Source organism: Biomphalaria glabrata, chromosome 3, assembly GCF_947242115.1.
Source record: "Biomphalaria glabrata chromosome 3, xgBioGlab47.1, whole genome shotgun sequence".
Lineage (NCBI taxonomy): Eukaryota > Metazoa > Mollusca > Gastropoda > Planorbidae > Biomphalaria > Biomphalaria glabrata.
The window spans coordinates 39,067,643-39,084,779 of NC_074713.1; the positions used below are offsets into that span (position 1 = coordinate 39,067,643).

General features: G+C 39.8%; 1 protein-coding gene across 2 annotated transcripts in view; it reads left to right on the forward strand.

The window, feature by feature from the left end:
- The window catches only part of LOC106057963 (kinesin-like protein KIF26A), a 307,846-nt gene that overhangs the window by 114,322 nt on the left and 176,387 nt on the right, over positions 1-17,137 (forward strand). For both annotated transcript variants that reach the window (XM_013215332.2, XM_013215331.2), the window contains exon 7: positions 6,121-6,410. In XM_013215332.2, the coding sequence (XP_013070786.2) occupies positions 6,121-6,410 (290 nt within the window). The remainder of the gene's footprint in view (positions 1-6,120; positions 6,411-17,137) is intronic.

Here is a 17,137-nt window from a genome sequence, read left to right on the forward strand (position 1 = left end):
ATTTATTTCTGTAATAACTCTAAATGAAATAAATAGAAACAAAACTTCAGAAAGAAACCTGGCAGTGTTGTCCAACCAGGCAAATGGCATGCACACGATCATTTGCTAAGTAGGACAAACTAAAAAAAAACCAAACTTATTTCATTCTGTATTCATGTTCTATGGGAGGAAAAAAAACCCAGATCTAGGTAATGCGCGAAAAAAAAAAAACAGATCTAGGTAATGCGCGAAAAAAAAAACGTTATCATAAATATCAAACTAATTTTTTTTTACTCCCTAGCGATAAGAATAAAATACAATGTCGGATTCTGATTATAGATCCGGTAACATATACCTCCTCTGTCCTTCCAGCCACACATAGACACGCCTATGACATTCACCTAATCCATACACACAATTGTATATATCCATACACACAGCTATATATCCACTGGTTCATGGATAAAACAACGCCGTATTCACCCCTTCTTTTTTTTCTTCCAAATTTCATCCCATTTACACATTTTATACATTTTTCTCCACCTCTCTCTCTCTCTCTCTCTTTCTCTCTCTCTCTCTCTCTCTCTTATTCCCTTTTCTTTCATCTTCTTTTCCTATTTATATAACGACGAGGTTCGCCCACTACAAACACCCTGGTCTCTCGCTGTCCTCCAGGCCTCCAGCCCCCCTTCTCCCGCGGCCTTTAATGGAATTTGGGTTGACAAGTGGAACAAATGCAAATCGCTGTTCGTCCCCTAAGGCAGCGCCCCTGTAATGTTCTTATCTCTTTCACCAGACTTGCTCCCGCGTTCTGCATATTTCTGTCTCTCCATCTCTCTTCTAACCAGGTCTCTTCTATCCATCTCTTGTCTTGCTTTAAAACGTGAGTGTGTGAGAGCGCCTGTTGAGTGAATTTCAATGTGTGGGTGTGTTTGATGTTGCTAATTGAAAAGTTTATATCTGTACGCGTTTGACCATCTTTCCTTTTATACATCTTTGTGTTTCTTCTCTCTTTATATCTTGTCTCTCTCTTTATACCTTCTCTTTCTCTCTCTCTCTCTCTCTCTCTCTCTTTCCCTTCTGTCTCTGTTTCTCTCTCATCTGTTTCTATCTCTTTTACAACGCTTGGTCTCTCTTCTCCTCCTTCTCAGTCTGTCCGTTCTCTCTTCTGTTCTATCCTCTGTCTCTCTCTTATACCTCTCACTCCCCTCTTGTTCCCTTTCCTTTTCACTTGGTCTCTCTCGCTCCTATATTCCACCGGCTCAGACCTCTCAATTTTTCGATCTTTCTCTCTCTCTCTCTCTTTTCTCGATCGCAATTCAAGTTTTTTTCCCCAATTTCGATTCACTGTATCTAATCAATGACATTGCCCCACATCGTGTCATCAAATTTTATGATTAGAATCTAAGATACGTTCTTCGATTTTTTTTATGATACATATTTATGGACCACATTTTTATGTCATGTTTTATCTGTGTGTCCTCGAGTGTAAAACTTCTTCTGAAACTTGGAAAGAATGCGTTCCTTTAGGTCATCCATGGCTCCACTAAATTATCGACTCACGGGGCAACGAGAAAATAAGGAAGTCAAGAGAAGTTCAGACATTAAATTCTATCTTTGAAAAGTTCTGACATTAAATTCTATCTTTGAAAAGTTCTGACATTAAATTCTATCTTTGAAAAGTTCTGACATTAAATTCTATCTTTAAAAAGTTCTGACATTAAATTCTATCTTTGAAAAGTTCAGACATTAAAAGTTCAGACATTAAATTCTATCTTTGAAAAGTTCAGACATTAAATTCTATCTTTGAAAAGTTCAGACATTAAATTCTATCTTTGAAAAGTTCAGACATTAAATTCTATCTTTGAAAAGTTCAGACATTAAATTCTATCTTTGAAAAGTTCTGACATTAAATTCTATCTTTGAAAAGTTCAGACATGAAATTCTATCTTTGAAAAGCTCTGACATTAAATTCTATCTTTGAAAAGTTCTGACATTAAATTCTATCTTTGAAAAGTTCAGACATTAAAAGTTCAGACATTAAATTCTATCTTTGAAAAGTTCAGACATTAAATTCTATCTTTGAAAAGTTCTGACATTAAATTCCATCTCTGAGAAGTTCAAATTTGACTTTTACATAGCTTCCAATCCCTAGTTTGCTCAAACTAATTACGTCAAGCAAGAAATGTTTGTTTCAGCAAATAATCAGATTAAAGTTTTTACAATACGAAACAAAACATTCACCTGGAATAGGATTCTTTTCGTTCAATTAATGATCCGCATGCGAAACTAACTTGATTTGTGTTTCAATTGACGAAATCGACTCGAGGCGATAAACGTTAAAAATAGAAGAAAATTATTTATTATAATTATTGTTTTATTTTTCTTATTTGCATCTGGAAAGGACAAAGAGGGCACGTGAAGGACATGTCAAAAGTAGAGTCGTCAGGGTAGATTTAAGTAGAAGACCTGTAACAAGGTGTGATCTCCGAAACTCTATGACTGAAATACCAGTAGTCTAGTACTATTGTATTATTCTTTTTATCAAATATTATTCTTAGGTCGGAAACATCGAGAGCATTTGTTTTAGGGGGCCTCAACACTGTACTGCAACGTCACAACTTGTGGGCTCGTTGTCACGTCACAAGTCTAATGGTCTCAAATTCCCATAGGTTGTGACATTGCAATTAGCGTTGAGACCTTCTGTAACTCAAGGTCTCGGAAACATCAGCTATGTTGAAGTTGTGTATCCAATAACTAGCTTTAGTTACAATAAAATAAATTTGATTTGAAAAAATAATCCAGTTCACAGTGTAAAAGAATAGAGTTCTGTTCTATCTTGCTGTTTCCAAGCTATTTATAGTTTGTTTTTTGTCCCTCTCCTTGTGTATGTGTGTGTGAGAGATGGGTGGGCATTGGTCATCGTTTCCTGCAACAAAATGACCAGGCCAGATGTCCGCCCGGAGAGCTGGCATGAAATCAAAGAGAAGTTACATTCCGTTACTTGTGGCTCAGCCTGTATACCCAGTCACGTGCTGGCCTGTGACTCAATTAGCACGTGACTCTGTCAGACTGTCACCAGTTCACACAACCTCTTGACATTCAAAGGAGTCTCCGAATTGTGTTTGAACTTCTGCCTTTCTCTTCCCTACCTTCGTTTGCTCATGGGCCATGTTTTGGAAAAAACTAGATTTGAACAGCACCGCATCACAAGAAGCCGCGAAGAATGTCAAGCAAAGAACCAAAAAGTAGAATTACCAGGAGGTATCGCAGCTATATGTATATATATATATTTTTTTTTTTTTTTGAAGCTGTGAAGTTAAACGAACCCGAACCATGCTTTGTCTTTATCTTTTTATTTAGATTGAACTTCATAGACACAAGAATCCTTTTTTTTTTGGCTGAGTACTTCCGTGTTTGTTTTTTTTTGGTACCGTTAAGTTTGATTTACTGTTCAAAGGTGCACCCCTTGGTGTGCACATCCATTAGTAAAGTGGTGCAGCATGGTGTCAAGGCTTTCATGAACGCGATGACGTAATCAGGGGAAGTGACGTTAGACTGGGAGCAGATAGCATGAATGACAGTCGTCATTGTTTTAAGGTAGATATCAATTGTACCAAGTGATACGTGATTAAGTCTAAAACTTTGAGTCAGTCGATTCATGTCGGTGTTTGTGGTCGAGAAGGACAAGATGAATCAGCGTCCTTGTGTGGGCCACATAACACCCGAGTTTAGTGTGAACTATAACAGCAAGTGATCTTTACCTTATCAGCCTCGTGACCCTCTAAGACATAAGTTACGTCTGCCCCAAGACCACTGTTCAACTTATCAGCCTCATGACTCTCTAAGAAAATAAGTTACGTCTGCCCCAAGACCACTGTTCAACTTATCAGCCTCATGATCCTCTAAGACAGGGGTGGGCAAATTACGGCCCGCGGGCCACATGCGGCCCGCCGAAGTGTTTTATGCGGCCCGTGAAAATCTAAATAAATCAAGTGTGCCCACACATTACATATATAAAATTGCAAATATATTAAAAATAAATCATTGTAAATATCTATAGAAATTGTTTAAACTTTTGATTCTTATCACTTATAATGAAGAGGCTAAAGAAACATTTTTTCTAAACGTCCTTCTAAAAAGTTTTAAGTAAACGAACATTATATTTAATAGCAATATTTCAATAAATTCAGTAAAAGACATAAGCCCAGGCCAGTATTTATTGAATGCTATGAAGAACTGTGTTGAAAGAGTTGGGTTGGCTTGTACAAGATGGCAAGGGTAACAACTGATGGAGCTTTGAGTGAGAAAAACAACATTTTTAATAAAATAAAGAAAATATCCCAACCATAAACTAGTAACTGGAACGTTTACAAAAACAACACTGAATTCAAACGTAATGTGTCGCAAAGTCTCTCGGTAGAATAATATGCACATGGCCGTCCGTCCCCAGGGCCGTCTCTAGGCATAGTGTAAGTATGCAGCTGCCAAGTCCATGATTGTTGGGGGCCTCGCTAAGAAAATACGCTTTGATTTACAGAGATGGAACAGCGAAACTTGAATTCAATGTTATTGTTCCAAGTACACTAGGTCTTTAATAAATTGCATAATTTTAGTTTTTTTCCCTTTATTTTGTATTTTTATAGTTAATTCGGAGCCACCAAATTCACTTCGCCTATGGCCTCCAAGACCGGCCCCGACTGGCAGTTCATAAAAGTTCGTGAAGATTTGGAATTAAAACATTCTGATATTTGGTAACGCAGTAGTATTCGCTGGCCAAACATTAAATCAATATGGAATCTCAAGGAAGAAAATGTTAGGTTCCTTGATGGACATTGACTGTGACTGTCTGTGACCTTTTCCTAATATTTCTAATGAAGAGTTGAAGACAGACTTCATGTTTATCATCGGAAGCATTGCAATTTTGTTGTTTGCACATGAAATGTATGTGCATCTTAAATCTTTTCAAACAAAGCTATTCCATTTCTTGAGGCCAGCAAGTGAAATTAAGGCTTTATCATTTTACCTTAGCTGAAAGGTGAAACTTGTTCTAGTGAAATGGTTGAAAAGTACAAGACTTATTTGGATTCCTTGATTATGGAATTTTAAAACAAATTTTAAGACGTCAAGAACTTGAAACCAGTTTTCAATAGCTTCAGTTCACCATTTAATGCAGAAGCTGACTCAGCTTTAAATGACATACCTCCAAGGAAATTATGACCTGAAAGTGAAGTTATAGTCAGTTCCTTCGCGGGAGTTTTATGGGTGCCAGAAGCTGTATATCCACACTTTAAGAAACTTATACTTTCACATTTTAAGTAACCACATTCATCTTTGAACAAGCTTTTCTTTTTATTTGAAAAGTATCAAGTGTTAGAACAGGTCGATGCTTATTGAAGATAATTTGACAGTAGTTACAAGAAAAAAAAAATAGTAAGCTAGTTCCATGGTTCCGGAACATTATGCACGAGAGTAAACAGTTATATACTTCATATTAAGTACTACTATACATTCGTGTTAAAATGATGGATGTAAATGGGCAATAGCAAAATTTAAACAAAAAATAATTCGTAAAATTAGTTCAAGAAATTGCTAACTCTTGTTTTAATTTATCATATGTATATTCGGCCCTCCTGGTCCCCAAATTTTATTAATGCGGCCCTCGGTTGAAAAAGGTTGCCCACCCCTGCTCTAAGACATAAGCTACGTCTGCCCCAAGAAAACTGTTCAACTTATCAGCCTCGTGACCCTCTAAGACATAAGCTACGTCTGCCCACTATTCAAGGGAAACTAGGATTGAATAATTGCAGTAGTTCCCAGTCATATCTGCAGTGCTGGATTTACCTAAAGTCAACACAAAGCCATTTCTTAGTGAGTCCTAGGGTAGAATCTCTCTGCAGTTGCAGGCATTGTGGGTGGAGAGCACCGTGTCACGGGCTGAATGTGTCCCACTGGATGTAGCATCACTATATAATAGGGTATACCTGTTAGAAACCACACACATTGGACAAAAGTTTATTTTAATTTGTATTCATTGGTCCTCTCTCTCTCTCTCTCTCTCTCTCTCTCTGTGTGTGTTAGTCACGTGACTATGAAGCCTTCTGTTTGCTTCTCTAACAATTCTTTTGTTTCCATCCACAGCTGATGGCCGGGCGGATACCTGGGGCCTGCTCCAGCCAGACGACGGAGGGCCACTACGACACGCCCGGGTCGCCAGAGTTCACCTCGGACGCCTCTTCCTCCTCGTCCTCGTCTCACCTGCTCTCGCCCGCCGGACAGCACTATCTGCACCCGCAGTGGGCGGGGCACGCCCACCCCCACAGTGCCATAATCACGCACGTGCCTTTCAGGAGTCCATCGTCTGTGAGCTCCACGTCCAGCCCCGGCTCACCACCTCCGGTGCCGTCGGCAGCCGTCTCGTTTTTCGCCAGGTAAACAACTTTAATCCTTCATTAATCCTACCCTCTTAATCCTCTGACACTGCTATCTCCTTACCTTATCGTGTGAACCACGTGAGAGCCTGGGTTTCAAAACGCAAATATCATTCAGTATCTAATGAAAACCATTTCTTTGTAATGATTTTAATGCTGAAACAGTTTTTAAAAAACAACTAACCATAGTTTCCAATACAAGAAATAAAACAAAGAATAATATATTAAAATAAAAGTCATCTAACTACCAACTCATTCAACAACAAAAATTGAACTCAATTCAACCATTCATCAATCTCTCACTATACCTCTCTTCATTTGTATATATATATATATATATATATATGAGAAAGAGAGAGAGAGAAACTGGTTGTTTGTTTCTTGAAATTGGTTTAGGTTTTGCCTCTCTCTCTCTCTTTCTCTCTTTATTATTCCACCAAACTCTCCTATTAAGTAAGTTACATTTCTCACACAGTCATCTCTCTCTCTCTATCTTAACTCCAAGCTCTTCTTCGCCACCTTCTCTCTCCCTCTTTCTTTCTTCTCTCTCTCTCTCTCTCTCTCTTTCTGTCTCTCTAACCCCTTTCGACCACCAGTGGCCAACTACTAATTGAGTTCTAACGGCCATCTTAACTTACGATTGAACCTGGCTTCTATCCCCAACCTCTGAAAATCTGTTTAGCTTCGACTTCTGTTTGTTATCCCGTCCGTCTTAAAGAAAGCGAGCGCTCCTGACATCACCGCCATGTGACTTCCGTCTCGCGCCAAGGGGAGGCTGGGACAAGTAGACATTTTCTGAAATGGAAGAGATCTGGTGGCGTGGGAGGGGGGTTATACAAGAATGGAAAAAAAAGAGGGGGGGGGGGAGAAAAGAGCATGGTTTTAATTTAATTTTGTTCCCATTTTGAAATGAAAGATGGATCGCGGGGTTAGTGGTTAAAAGGGAAGGGGGGTACAGGGTTGGCGAAGTGGTTGAAAGGATGAAACAAATGGTTGGATTTTGTGGAAATGGTTAAATAGCGATGTCACGTGGAGAAAGAACCAGAAAAAAGAACAACTGGTTGTTTGTAGTAGTGGTAGTTTGATTCTAGCGTCCATCATTCATGGTCAGTACTTGGCTGAGTTTATTTTGTGTTAATTGGTCAGTAATTTTGTTGTCGCTGACCAACACAGAGTTATGAAGAAAATAAATGTTGAGACGTCGTATATTAGGAATAGTCAAAGTATCGAACAATGGTACTGAAATTACCACAGTCCACTTCACCTTCAGTCCACTCAGATCAAAGAAAGTGAAAAAAAAAAATAGACTGGTGGTCTTGACCAAACGAAATTTAACCCTTTGATGTGAAGTTTCTTGAGAATTATGTCCATCGTTCTGTACCGGACACACCGCTGGTCAGTTGTTATTGAGATGTCCAGTTTGACGTACGGCTCGTGCTGCCTTGTCTGCGAGCAGGCGAGAGTCTTGGAGCTCAAGTGTTTCAACCGATACCCTGAGTGGGGAAAACGTTCTGGTCAGTTTCTTGTCTTAATGGAACAGCTTTTAGGTCCCCTGAAACATAGAACGATAATTGTGTGCTCCTTTAACCATTAGCAAACGATCTGGTCAAAAATATATTCACAGCTAATTGTAAAAAAAAATTAACAAAACAGAAAAATGGAAAGTATCCATACCAGAATCTTCAGAGCAGATGATGTGAAGGTAATCTGTTCCTAAGGCCGACGGTTAACGAGGGTGTCATGTTGCCAGCACAACGACCAACCGCCTTTACTTTTCCCAACTGATGTATGATACCCATTAGAGACGGGTGAGCTCTTAGAGTCCGAAAAATTATAAATTTTCAAAATCCTATTCTTTATCGAGATTCTTACCTAGAGCCTTGGAAACCAATCCATAGTTCATCTCAGCTTTAGGGCTGGCTATCTTAACTCTCCAGTTTGAGAATGACAACAATGTGAAGACATAATAAACAAAAATAATAAATATCTACCTGTTTGCAGCCCACCAGCTGCATCTCCTAAGTTTGACCCAATTACTCCTCCTCATATACATCCACCTTCAGCAAATAGATCCTAACCATGATTTCCAAAAAACGGCTGAGTGGAGAATACCAAACTTATGACCAGACTCTTGGCGTTAGGGAATAGTTTATTGTTGTACCAACATCACCAGCACCATAACTGTGGCGCATGGACCAGGGGCGCAGACACCCAGCAAACAGACCGGCGGAATGTTCTGTTATGATTTATGCTCCCCATGACCTATTGATCTCTTCTTTTCCGCCTATAACTTTATGGACAAGCAAATACTCACACAGAACTGAGACATTGAATCGAATAAATCTTTCTAACAGGGTGTGGTGTGTTGAAACCACACTCCTAAGTTTGCATACCTAGTGTTGATCTCGACAAGCCATTAGTCTAAAGAGAACTCCGCCATGTAGGATTAGTTCATTGAAGTTAAAATATGTGTTCCCTCCACAGACCTATATATATATAGTAGACTTAGACTGGAAAACGGAAACAAATTCTTATCCGATAATGATCAGATCACAGACCTATATATACATACAGATTGTTATGTACGTAACTCTTGTTCAAGCTGTATGGAAGTCGCCCCAATCAATCTTTTCCGTCTTAGAAAAGTAATGATCTTTAGTTTTCTAGTTTAGAAATAATGCAATACCGTTTTGTGGATTTTTAATAGAATGGGTTATTAATCTGTGGCATTTTACGTCTCGAGAGACGATCTTTTCCCTTTGCAACTTCTTGTGTGACTAAAGAGGCCAATCCTTGATACACAGCTGCGATCGCAGGTTGAGCATATATAATCACCAGGCGCCGTTACATTATCACCCTTCTTTCTGCTTCTGTTGTGTATGACATCTGAAATCCATGTATCTAAAAATTGGAAAATAATAATTATGAGACGAGAGTGCTCTTATTTCACACTATGAATCACTAAATCTAGATTGTATAAAGACATTTATTGTCACATAGGTTAGGGTTGAAAAAAAACTTTTACTTCTTGTAACTACTTTATAGGACAACGCCTTGTTTCATTTTTGTGCAGTTTTTCACGACATGTTTGTGTAGTATTAGATATATCCCTTTCCAGTCTAGGTCTAATATATGCCTGTGGTTCCCTCTCATCCGCCATGTTGGACATATGATCACTCTCATCAGTTTATTAGGAAACACCTACTCACCTCCCTTTGATGATGCACTCATTTCCTCGTTTTGAGAAAAAAAAAAGTTTTTTACTGATCTTACGCAACACACTATTAATTGGAATAATTAACCAATACAATCTGATATCAGTGAGTAACCTTTCTGCATAACTAAAAATATCGCTTTAACATTTGACACGATAATTCTTTAATAGATCCATTTCAAAGTTTGGAGAAAAATCGAGATTATGACCAAGTGTAAGTTTGTAAGTTTAAGTAATGAAATCATTTCATTTTTATTCTTCTAAGTATTCACGAAGAACCCTATTATTATTAAATTAGACGAATTTATTATCAAATCTGTGAAGATGAACCTTGACTTCAATACAGACTTTTTATGGCAGTAGAGATAGAGAACTCGATGAAGTATTTGATCTACCAACGCGAACGAGGCCCTGGCAATCAATCAATGTAAACGACCTACTTGTCTTGAGCAGACGTCATAAACCACGTCTGCCAGTTTGTACACAACATAAAAAATAATAATCAACGATGAGGGAGAGGGAGAAAGAGAAATAGAGAGAGAGAAGAGAAAAGAAGAGGAAAGAGAAGGAGAGAGACACAGGCCGTGTACAAATAGATCCTTTACTTGCTGAGTGTTAAGTCTTATTCTCCTCGTATCGGTCCATGTTGCCTTGAAGCTGAAAGAACTCGAGGCCCCGCTAATGACTTTTGGGAAACATTTTAGAGTGCAGACGAGAACAGCTTCTAAGGAAATGCAATGCTCGATATTCGATACGCTCAATAAAATCGATACCCTGAGCAAATTAGCCGTTGTCGATATTTGAAACAACAAAAAACAACAACCAAACGAAAGCGTAATCGCTTAGTTGTAATCGTTTCTATCTTAATCTTAATGGACTTTTGTTCAAACGAATGCAGTGGATTGTGTTCATAAAATGGCGCGTTACACGATGAAAACAGGAAGATAATCAAACCGCGCAGACGTTTGAACTTTCCCCCGCCTTCCCTCCTTTCTTTATTCTACTTATGGATTTGCAATAGAAGTTAATGGAAAATAAATGGTTTGTAGTATTCTTTTTTTTTTTATTTGTGTGTGTGTGTGTATGCATGTTAGAACAAGTATGGGGGTCATTTATGGCGGGAAATATTTATCTGATGTCGGCTGCTAGCGTCCTTTGAAAAATTGTTGAACTTTGATTGAGGCTGTGGATATCGCGGTGCTTTATCTGCGTTGATCTATAACGGAATCAAGCAGAACCTTGAGTCAATGAGTCTGCAGCAGCGGAGTGTCACATTCCCTCCTCCTGAGCGTTGCAGAAGTAGAGTGACTCCAAGTAGCAGATTTACACGAGCAGCGAGTCATACAGAACTTAGGTCGTAAATGATTCGTGAATGTCAAGGTTGTATTAAAAATTGCAAATGTCATTTAAAAAGATTATGTTTTAAGCTTGATAATCTCCTATAAGTCTTTCATGCTTCTTATAGATAGAGACTTGACTAAAGAATTTGGTTTCCTGACAGATCCATTCAAAGATCTGATGGCGATTGGAAAAAAAAGTTTCTTATATGAATTATCCTAGCTACTTCAATAAGAATTGTGTATTTATCCTTGTAGGCCGCGGGATACACATTTGAGGCCAAAAGAAAATTCGCTGCCGAGGACAGACGTAGACGGCAAAAAACAAAATTTAAATCTACCACCGGTGGACAATGGTAATGCCTGCGCTTGTTGTTGTTGTTGTTATCCGAGTTTTTATTTGGCTAGTTTTTTGTATCTGCAACTTCTCGTTCATAGATACAGCTATCATTACTAACAAAGCTAGTAAAACGAATCAACATTTTGCACTAGTGTACAGAGTGGCTGAGCCTCTCTAGATTTCATTTGGTGACTTTAAAATCTCTAGTTTAACGCTACTGGCTGTATGCTAATTAGAGACTCAAAATCTTTAAATCCACTGGGTCCAGCACCAATGCAGATTAAAATTAGAAATGTAAAACTCTTTAAATCTATTGGGTCCGGCACTAACGTCTATGTCGATTAGGCGTTTCCATAAGCTGGGAGGGAAACTCAAATAATTGCTAAGTAATATTTGTTACATTGAACAGACGACGTTTAGACTGTGTAGACCATCATGGTATGTTACTAGAGTGCTCTTGTTACTGTAAAGTGCTTATATGTGGGTTTTTATTTTAATTTGTTCTATGTAAGTCTGTAACATTTTATCTGAGAGTGGTGCTGGGCTGCCCAAGCCAATGGCCACTTTAAACACAATGAACACTTTAAACACAATGGCCACTTTAAACACAATGGCCACTTTAAACACAATGAACACATGCTGGAGAAGATGAAATGTTTAGCGACATGAAATACTGTACTCCTTCTAAAAGTTCGGACTCTAAGACAAGCTTTATTATTATTATCATTATTATTTTATTTAATTTTATTTTAATTGCTTTTGCATAGTGTATCTTTCAAGCTATAACACTCTCAGTGCGGTCTGGTCCAATCTCAGTGCGGTCTGGTCCAATCTCAGTGCGGTCTGGTCCAATCTCAGTGCGGTCTGGTCCAATCTCAGTGCGGTCTGGTCCAATCTCAGTGCGGTCTGGTCCAATCTCAGTGCGGTCTGGTCCAATCTCAGTGCGGTCTGGTCCAATCTCAGTGCGGTCTGGTCCAATCTCGTTTCATGACGCCTACGTGGAGGGGAGGGGGCATACGGGAGAAGGTTTCCGTCCTGCCTTTAAACGTTCAGCAAAAACAACTCAACTGAAATCGAGATTTGAACTCTAGCCCTCTTGATAAATAGCCGAGCGGTTCATGCCATACAGCGACACGCCTCTCACGTGGCATTCAAACTTCAGGATTAAAGAAAATGAAAAGCCCGCGCGATTAGATACAATGTGTGTGTGTTTGTGAGTATTTGTGAGTGTGTGTTTGCAGTGGCGCGATTTTGTTTTTGTTTTTGCACCATTAAACATTAATGCTGTAAATGACTAATCTCCCCTTAATTATAATTACGAATGGAGCCGCGACATTTTCACACGTTCATTAGGCCTAAGACTAGCGCTGCGCACGACAAACTAACAATCAGGCACACACACACGCGCTCGCTCAGAACACACTCACGTGCAAGCTAGCGCGTTTGCTCTACATTTAATGCCCGACGCAAAGTCTCCGTAATTTCAACTAAAAAAAAATCACAAAACATTGCAATTTCTTTTTATCCTCTTGTTAATGTAACAATGCAGGTTCAATGGATTAGCAATTCATGCATGTGCATTTCCGGTCCGCCATTTAAATTTTTTTCGCCGGAAGGCATCCAGTCGTTTAAAATGGAAGACCGATAACTCTCATGAGAACTGTTTCATTGTAACCGCGGGGCAGATAAACCGGCGGAAACTAGTTGTGAGTGTGATAAACGCCTGAGATTGTTTAGTTATTGTGCTGTGTTTCAAAAGCAAAATAAAAGGCCTCGTCAGAACGCATTTGCATAATCGCGCGCGCAAATGTAAGGTGACGGTCTGCTCCCGAGTTAAGTAACAGCTCGTGTAGGTCTGAAAGTACAACGTCTCGCGACCTTGACCTTGCAATCAAAGAACAGTTAACCCTGGCTCTGCGACCAAACATTGCTGTTTCCTCCCTTTAAATTCCGTATTGTCTCTCGGTCGAATTGCCCTCTTTGCCTTTTTTTTTACCCCCCCCCCCCCCTGCTTTTTTGTCCTCCGTATAGGCCCCTCATTTCACTCTTAGTAGCAGCTCAGCCGTTATCGTCTGTGAAGCGAAACCTTGCCAGCCCCGCCCCACTGAGCTGCACTATATTACCTTCATATAAAGGTGAGCTGTTGTTTTGTGTTCGCGCCTCTTCGATTTCTTGTACGCCCGTGCTCACGCTCCTTCCCGCTTCCATGACGGCGCCCCAGTCTCCCTCCCTTGCGCCCTCTTGTTCATTTTAGTACCGTGTAACATTTTAAGATATGAAGAGTTATCTGGACTTGACCTCTCTGCAGGAAACTTGACGTTGAGGTGAGACCCTCTTGACAAGTCTATTTCAACTTGACTGCCTTGTTCATTTTTACATCATAATCACCCTCTACTCACACAGCCCAATGAAAAAACGCTCGTGCTTATATTTCTGCATATTATTTTTAAACTTTTCCTATCGAGAATCTTCTCAAGACACCCCCTTTTATTACCACTCGCCAACCCACCCCACATCTCTCCCTTTCTCTCCTAACTCCAGCACCTCACCCTTCCATTTTAATAACCCGCCCCCTTTTTTTCTCCATGTTTTCTAAACTATACCCTAACCCTAACTCTAAATTGGCATTTGTGCTCACTCCAGACAAAACAATGACTGTTGCATTATGGGCTCACGCAATCCTCAGCTCCCCCCTCCTCTTACTGGCCTTCTTTCTATTTCCTCCCCCCCCCCCTCTTTCTTACTCCTGGGCGTCATTGATGCGTCACAGGCTGGCGTCGCGGTGCCTGTACCTTCAATGGTTTACCTCTTCCCTGCGCACGTGGTCCGTTTCGGTTCCCTGATTTCAGCAAAGGCGTTAACGCATAATGGCGGCACGCGGTGTGAGCTGGTTTCAAATGTTAAATGGGAGAGGAAAGGGGCGACCTAAACAATGTTTTTAATCAGTGGTGTATCTCTTTTTAATCAGTGGTGTATCTCTTTTTAATCAGTGGTGTATCTCTTTTTAATCAGTGGTGTATCTCTTTTTAATCAGTGGTGTATCTCTTTTTAATCAGTGGTGTATCTCTTTTTAATCAGTGGTGTATCTCTTTTTAATCAGTGGTGTATCTCTTTTTAATCAGTGGTGTATCTCTTGTTGTTTGGTTTGACATAGAGGGTCTCGACTTACACAGTTCTGCCTACCAGAAATGATCCACTTCGAAAAAAAAAACAAAATCCAATCAGGTCACTTTAGAATTAAGTTTTGACTATGTCGCCATATCTGGATGTCATTGTACCAGACTAAATGACTTAGGTCAAACTGTTTGTGTTTTTAATGGTCACTTACGTTACTTTGCCAATCTTTGACTTTTGTCACACCGATGTCATTACGACGACACTGGATTCGAACCATGTACACCGTCATCTTCTGCCATTTATTAGGAGGTCAAGATAAAATAGTGAACTATTAATATGACCATCTCCTCCCATATCTTTCCTACTTCCCCCCGAGCATGTCCTGAACAAAATGCCCGTCCTTTCAAAACCAATTTAAAACAGTGCTCATACAGGTCAATCTGTTTCTCATGTCTTTGTTTTGATTTTCCTTCATATGTACTTTTTTTGTTTGTTTTTGTTTTTGGTGAGCTTTCATTAACTATTTGTAGCTGGCTGTTTATTCTTGGATCTATTCTCCACGGCTGCTGTGAATGAGTTTGTCTCCCCTGCAGCAGTCTGTGATGGAAATCTAGATCTAGAACAATAGTCCGCTAGCGAGAGAGAACAATAGAAGCTTACAACTTGATTTATAGCCCACCCCGCTCTGTTTTTTTTTTTTAGGTCCTCTTTTCCTGTTGTGGTTCTACCTGTTCGCCGCCAGAAGGCTGGCCAGATTGGGAGCAATTTTGTATGAAGCTAACATATCCAAATTGTGTGTGTGTGCGTGTATGCGAAGGTATATGCATTGAGGAAACTGTGCTCCTTTTTGTTCTAATTGGTGAATGCAATCAGCTTGATCGAGAAATGGCGTTCTGTTATGTAGACATTGAATGTTAATGATCAAATGATGACCCACCTCTCCACCCCTTTGCAGAAAACCTTTTTTTTTTCTTTCTCTTAATGTTCATTAGCGCTCACACCTTCGGGTCACGTGACGCGTATAGAACAAAGTGGGACCTTATCGATCTGCATAAAGTGCACAATCAAAATGAGACGCTGAGCTAGAGAGTTTAGGACTAGGAACACTACAGCCAGTGTAATGATATTGTTTTAACTCCGGCTTCGCACCGCCAGTAGTATAGAACTTGCGCACCCTCTTGTTTTTTTTTTTTTTTTTGGTTAATCCGGTGTGCAGACTAAAGGAAATGTGAATTGAGATATAAATAGAACACGTTTATTAGAATAGTCCATAGAGTGATCTCTATTTGTAAGTGGGCTGCACAGTTGCAGTGTTTCAGTGGCTCTGTTGTGACAATGTTGGTGTAGCTGTAGTGACAGTGTTGATGTGACTGCGTCGTGACTATGTCGTTGTGACTGTGTCGTAACTATGTTAGCGTGACTGTGTCGTGACAACATACAAGTCATGCTCGGTTTTAATTCCTCCAAAGAGTCTGACCACAGATTCGCCGTGGTCAACCAATATTAGCTTTTCGACAGACGTCATCATATGGTCACTAGAGACGATGGACTGGGCTATTTGTATATTACCTCTTTTCTTTTTTCTTTCAGTTGTGTTTCTACCACAAAGCAATTTAGTAATTAGTTTTGATTCGTTGTTTTTCTTTACATTTGTTTCCATTTTTTTTGTAATGATGACTAAGCTATTTTTTTTAACTCAGAGAATTTGCTGCTTACTGTCCCTTCTGACCCCATGAATATATATATAGGTCCTCCTTCGTGGTCGAAGATGACCATGGGATAGTGCTACAAGTCAACGATCGTCAACAACAGTACTGCAAATTACGTTTTTTTTTGTACCAAAATCTTTTTTAACAAAAGTATCTGTATAGGTCTAGTAGTAGTCTGACAAGATTGTCACAGCCACATGCACACACTGGAGGGACCTATGAACACACAACTAACACTTTACAGATTCTTCAGGCAGCAACAAAGAGCCCAGGGTCTCACCTCAGGGCCACAACTTTTGTTCGAAGCTTAATGTGTGCGATACCTTGGCACCTAACTTGGATGGAACATCTTTCTACTGTCTGCTCTGTCTTTCTACTGTCTGCTCTGTCTTTCTACTGTCTGCTCTGTCTTTCTACTGTCTGCTCTGTCTTTCTACTGTCTGCTCTGTCTTTCTACTGTCTGCTCTGTCTTTCTACTGTCTGTCTTTCTACTGTCTGCTCTGTCTTTCTACTGTCTGCTCTGTCTTTCTACTGTCTGCTCTGTCTTTCTACTGTCTGCTCTGTCTTTCTACTGTCTGCTCTGTCTTTCTACTGTCTGCTCTGTCTTTCTACTGTCTGCTCTGTCTTTCTAGCGTTCTTGGCTCTACAGATAGAAGGGTCAGTGAGAAACAGAGAGAGAGAGAGAGATAGAAGGGTCAGTGAGAAACAGAGAGAGAGAGAGTGAGAGATAGAAGGGTCAGTGAGAAACAGAGAGAGAGAGAGAGTGAGAGATAGAAGGGTCAGTGAGCAACAGAGAGAGAGAGAGAGAGAGTGAGAGATAGAAGGGTCAATGAGAAACAGAGAGAGAGAGAGAGAGATAGAGAGATAGAAGGGTCAGTGAGAAACAGAGAGAGAGAGAGATAGAAGGGTCAGTGAGAAACAGAGAGAGAGAGAGAGAGAGAGAGAGAGAGAGAGAGTAAGAGATAGAAGGGTCAGTGAGAAACAGAGTGAGAGATAGAAGGGTCAGTGAG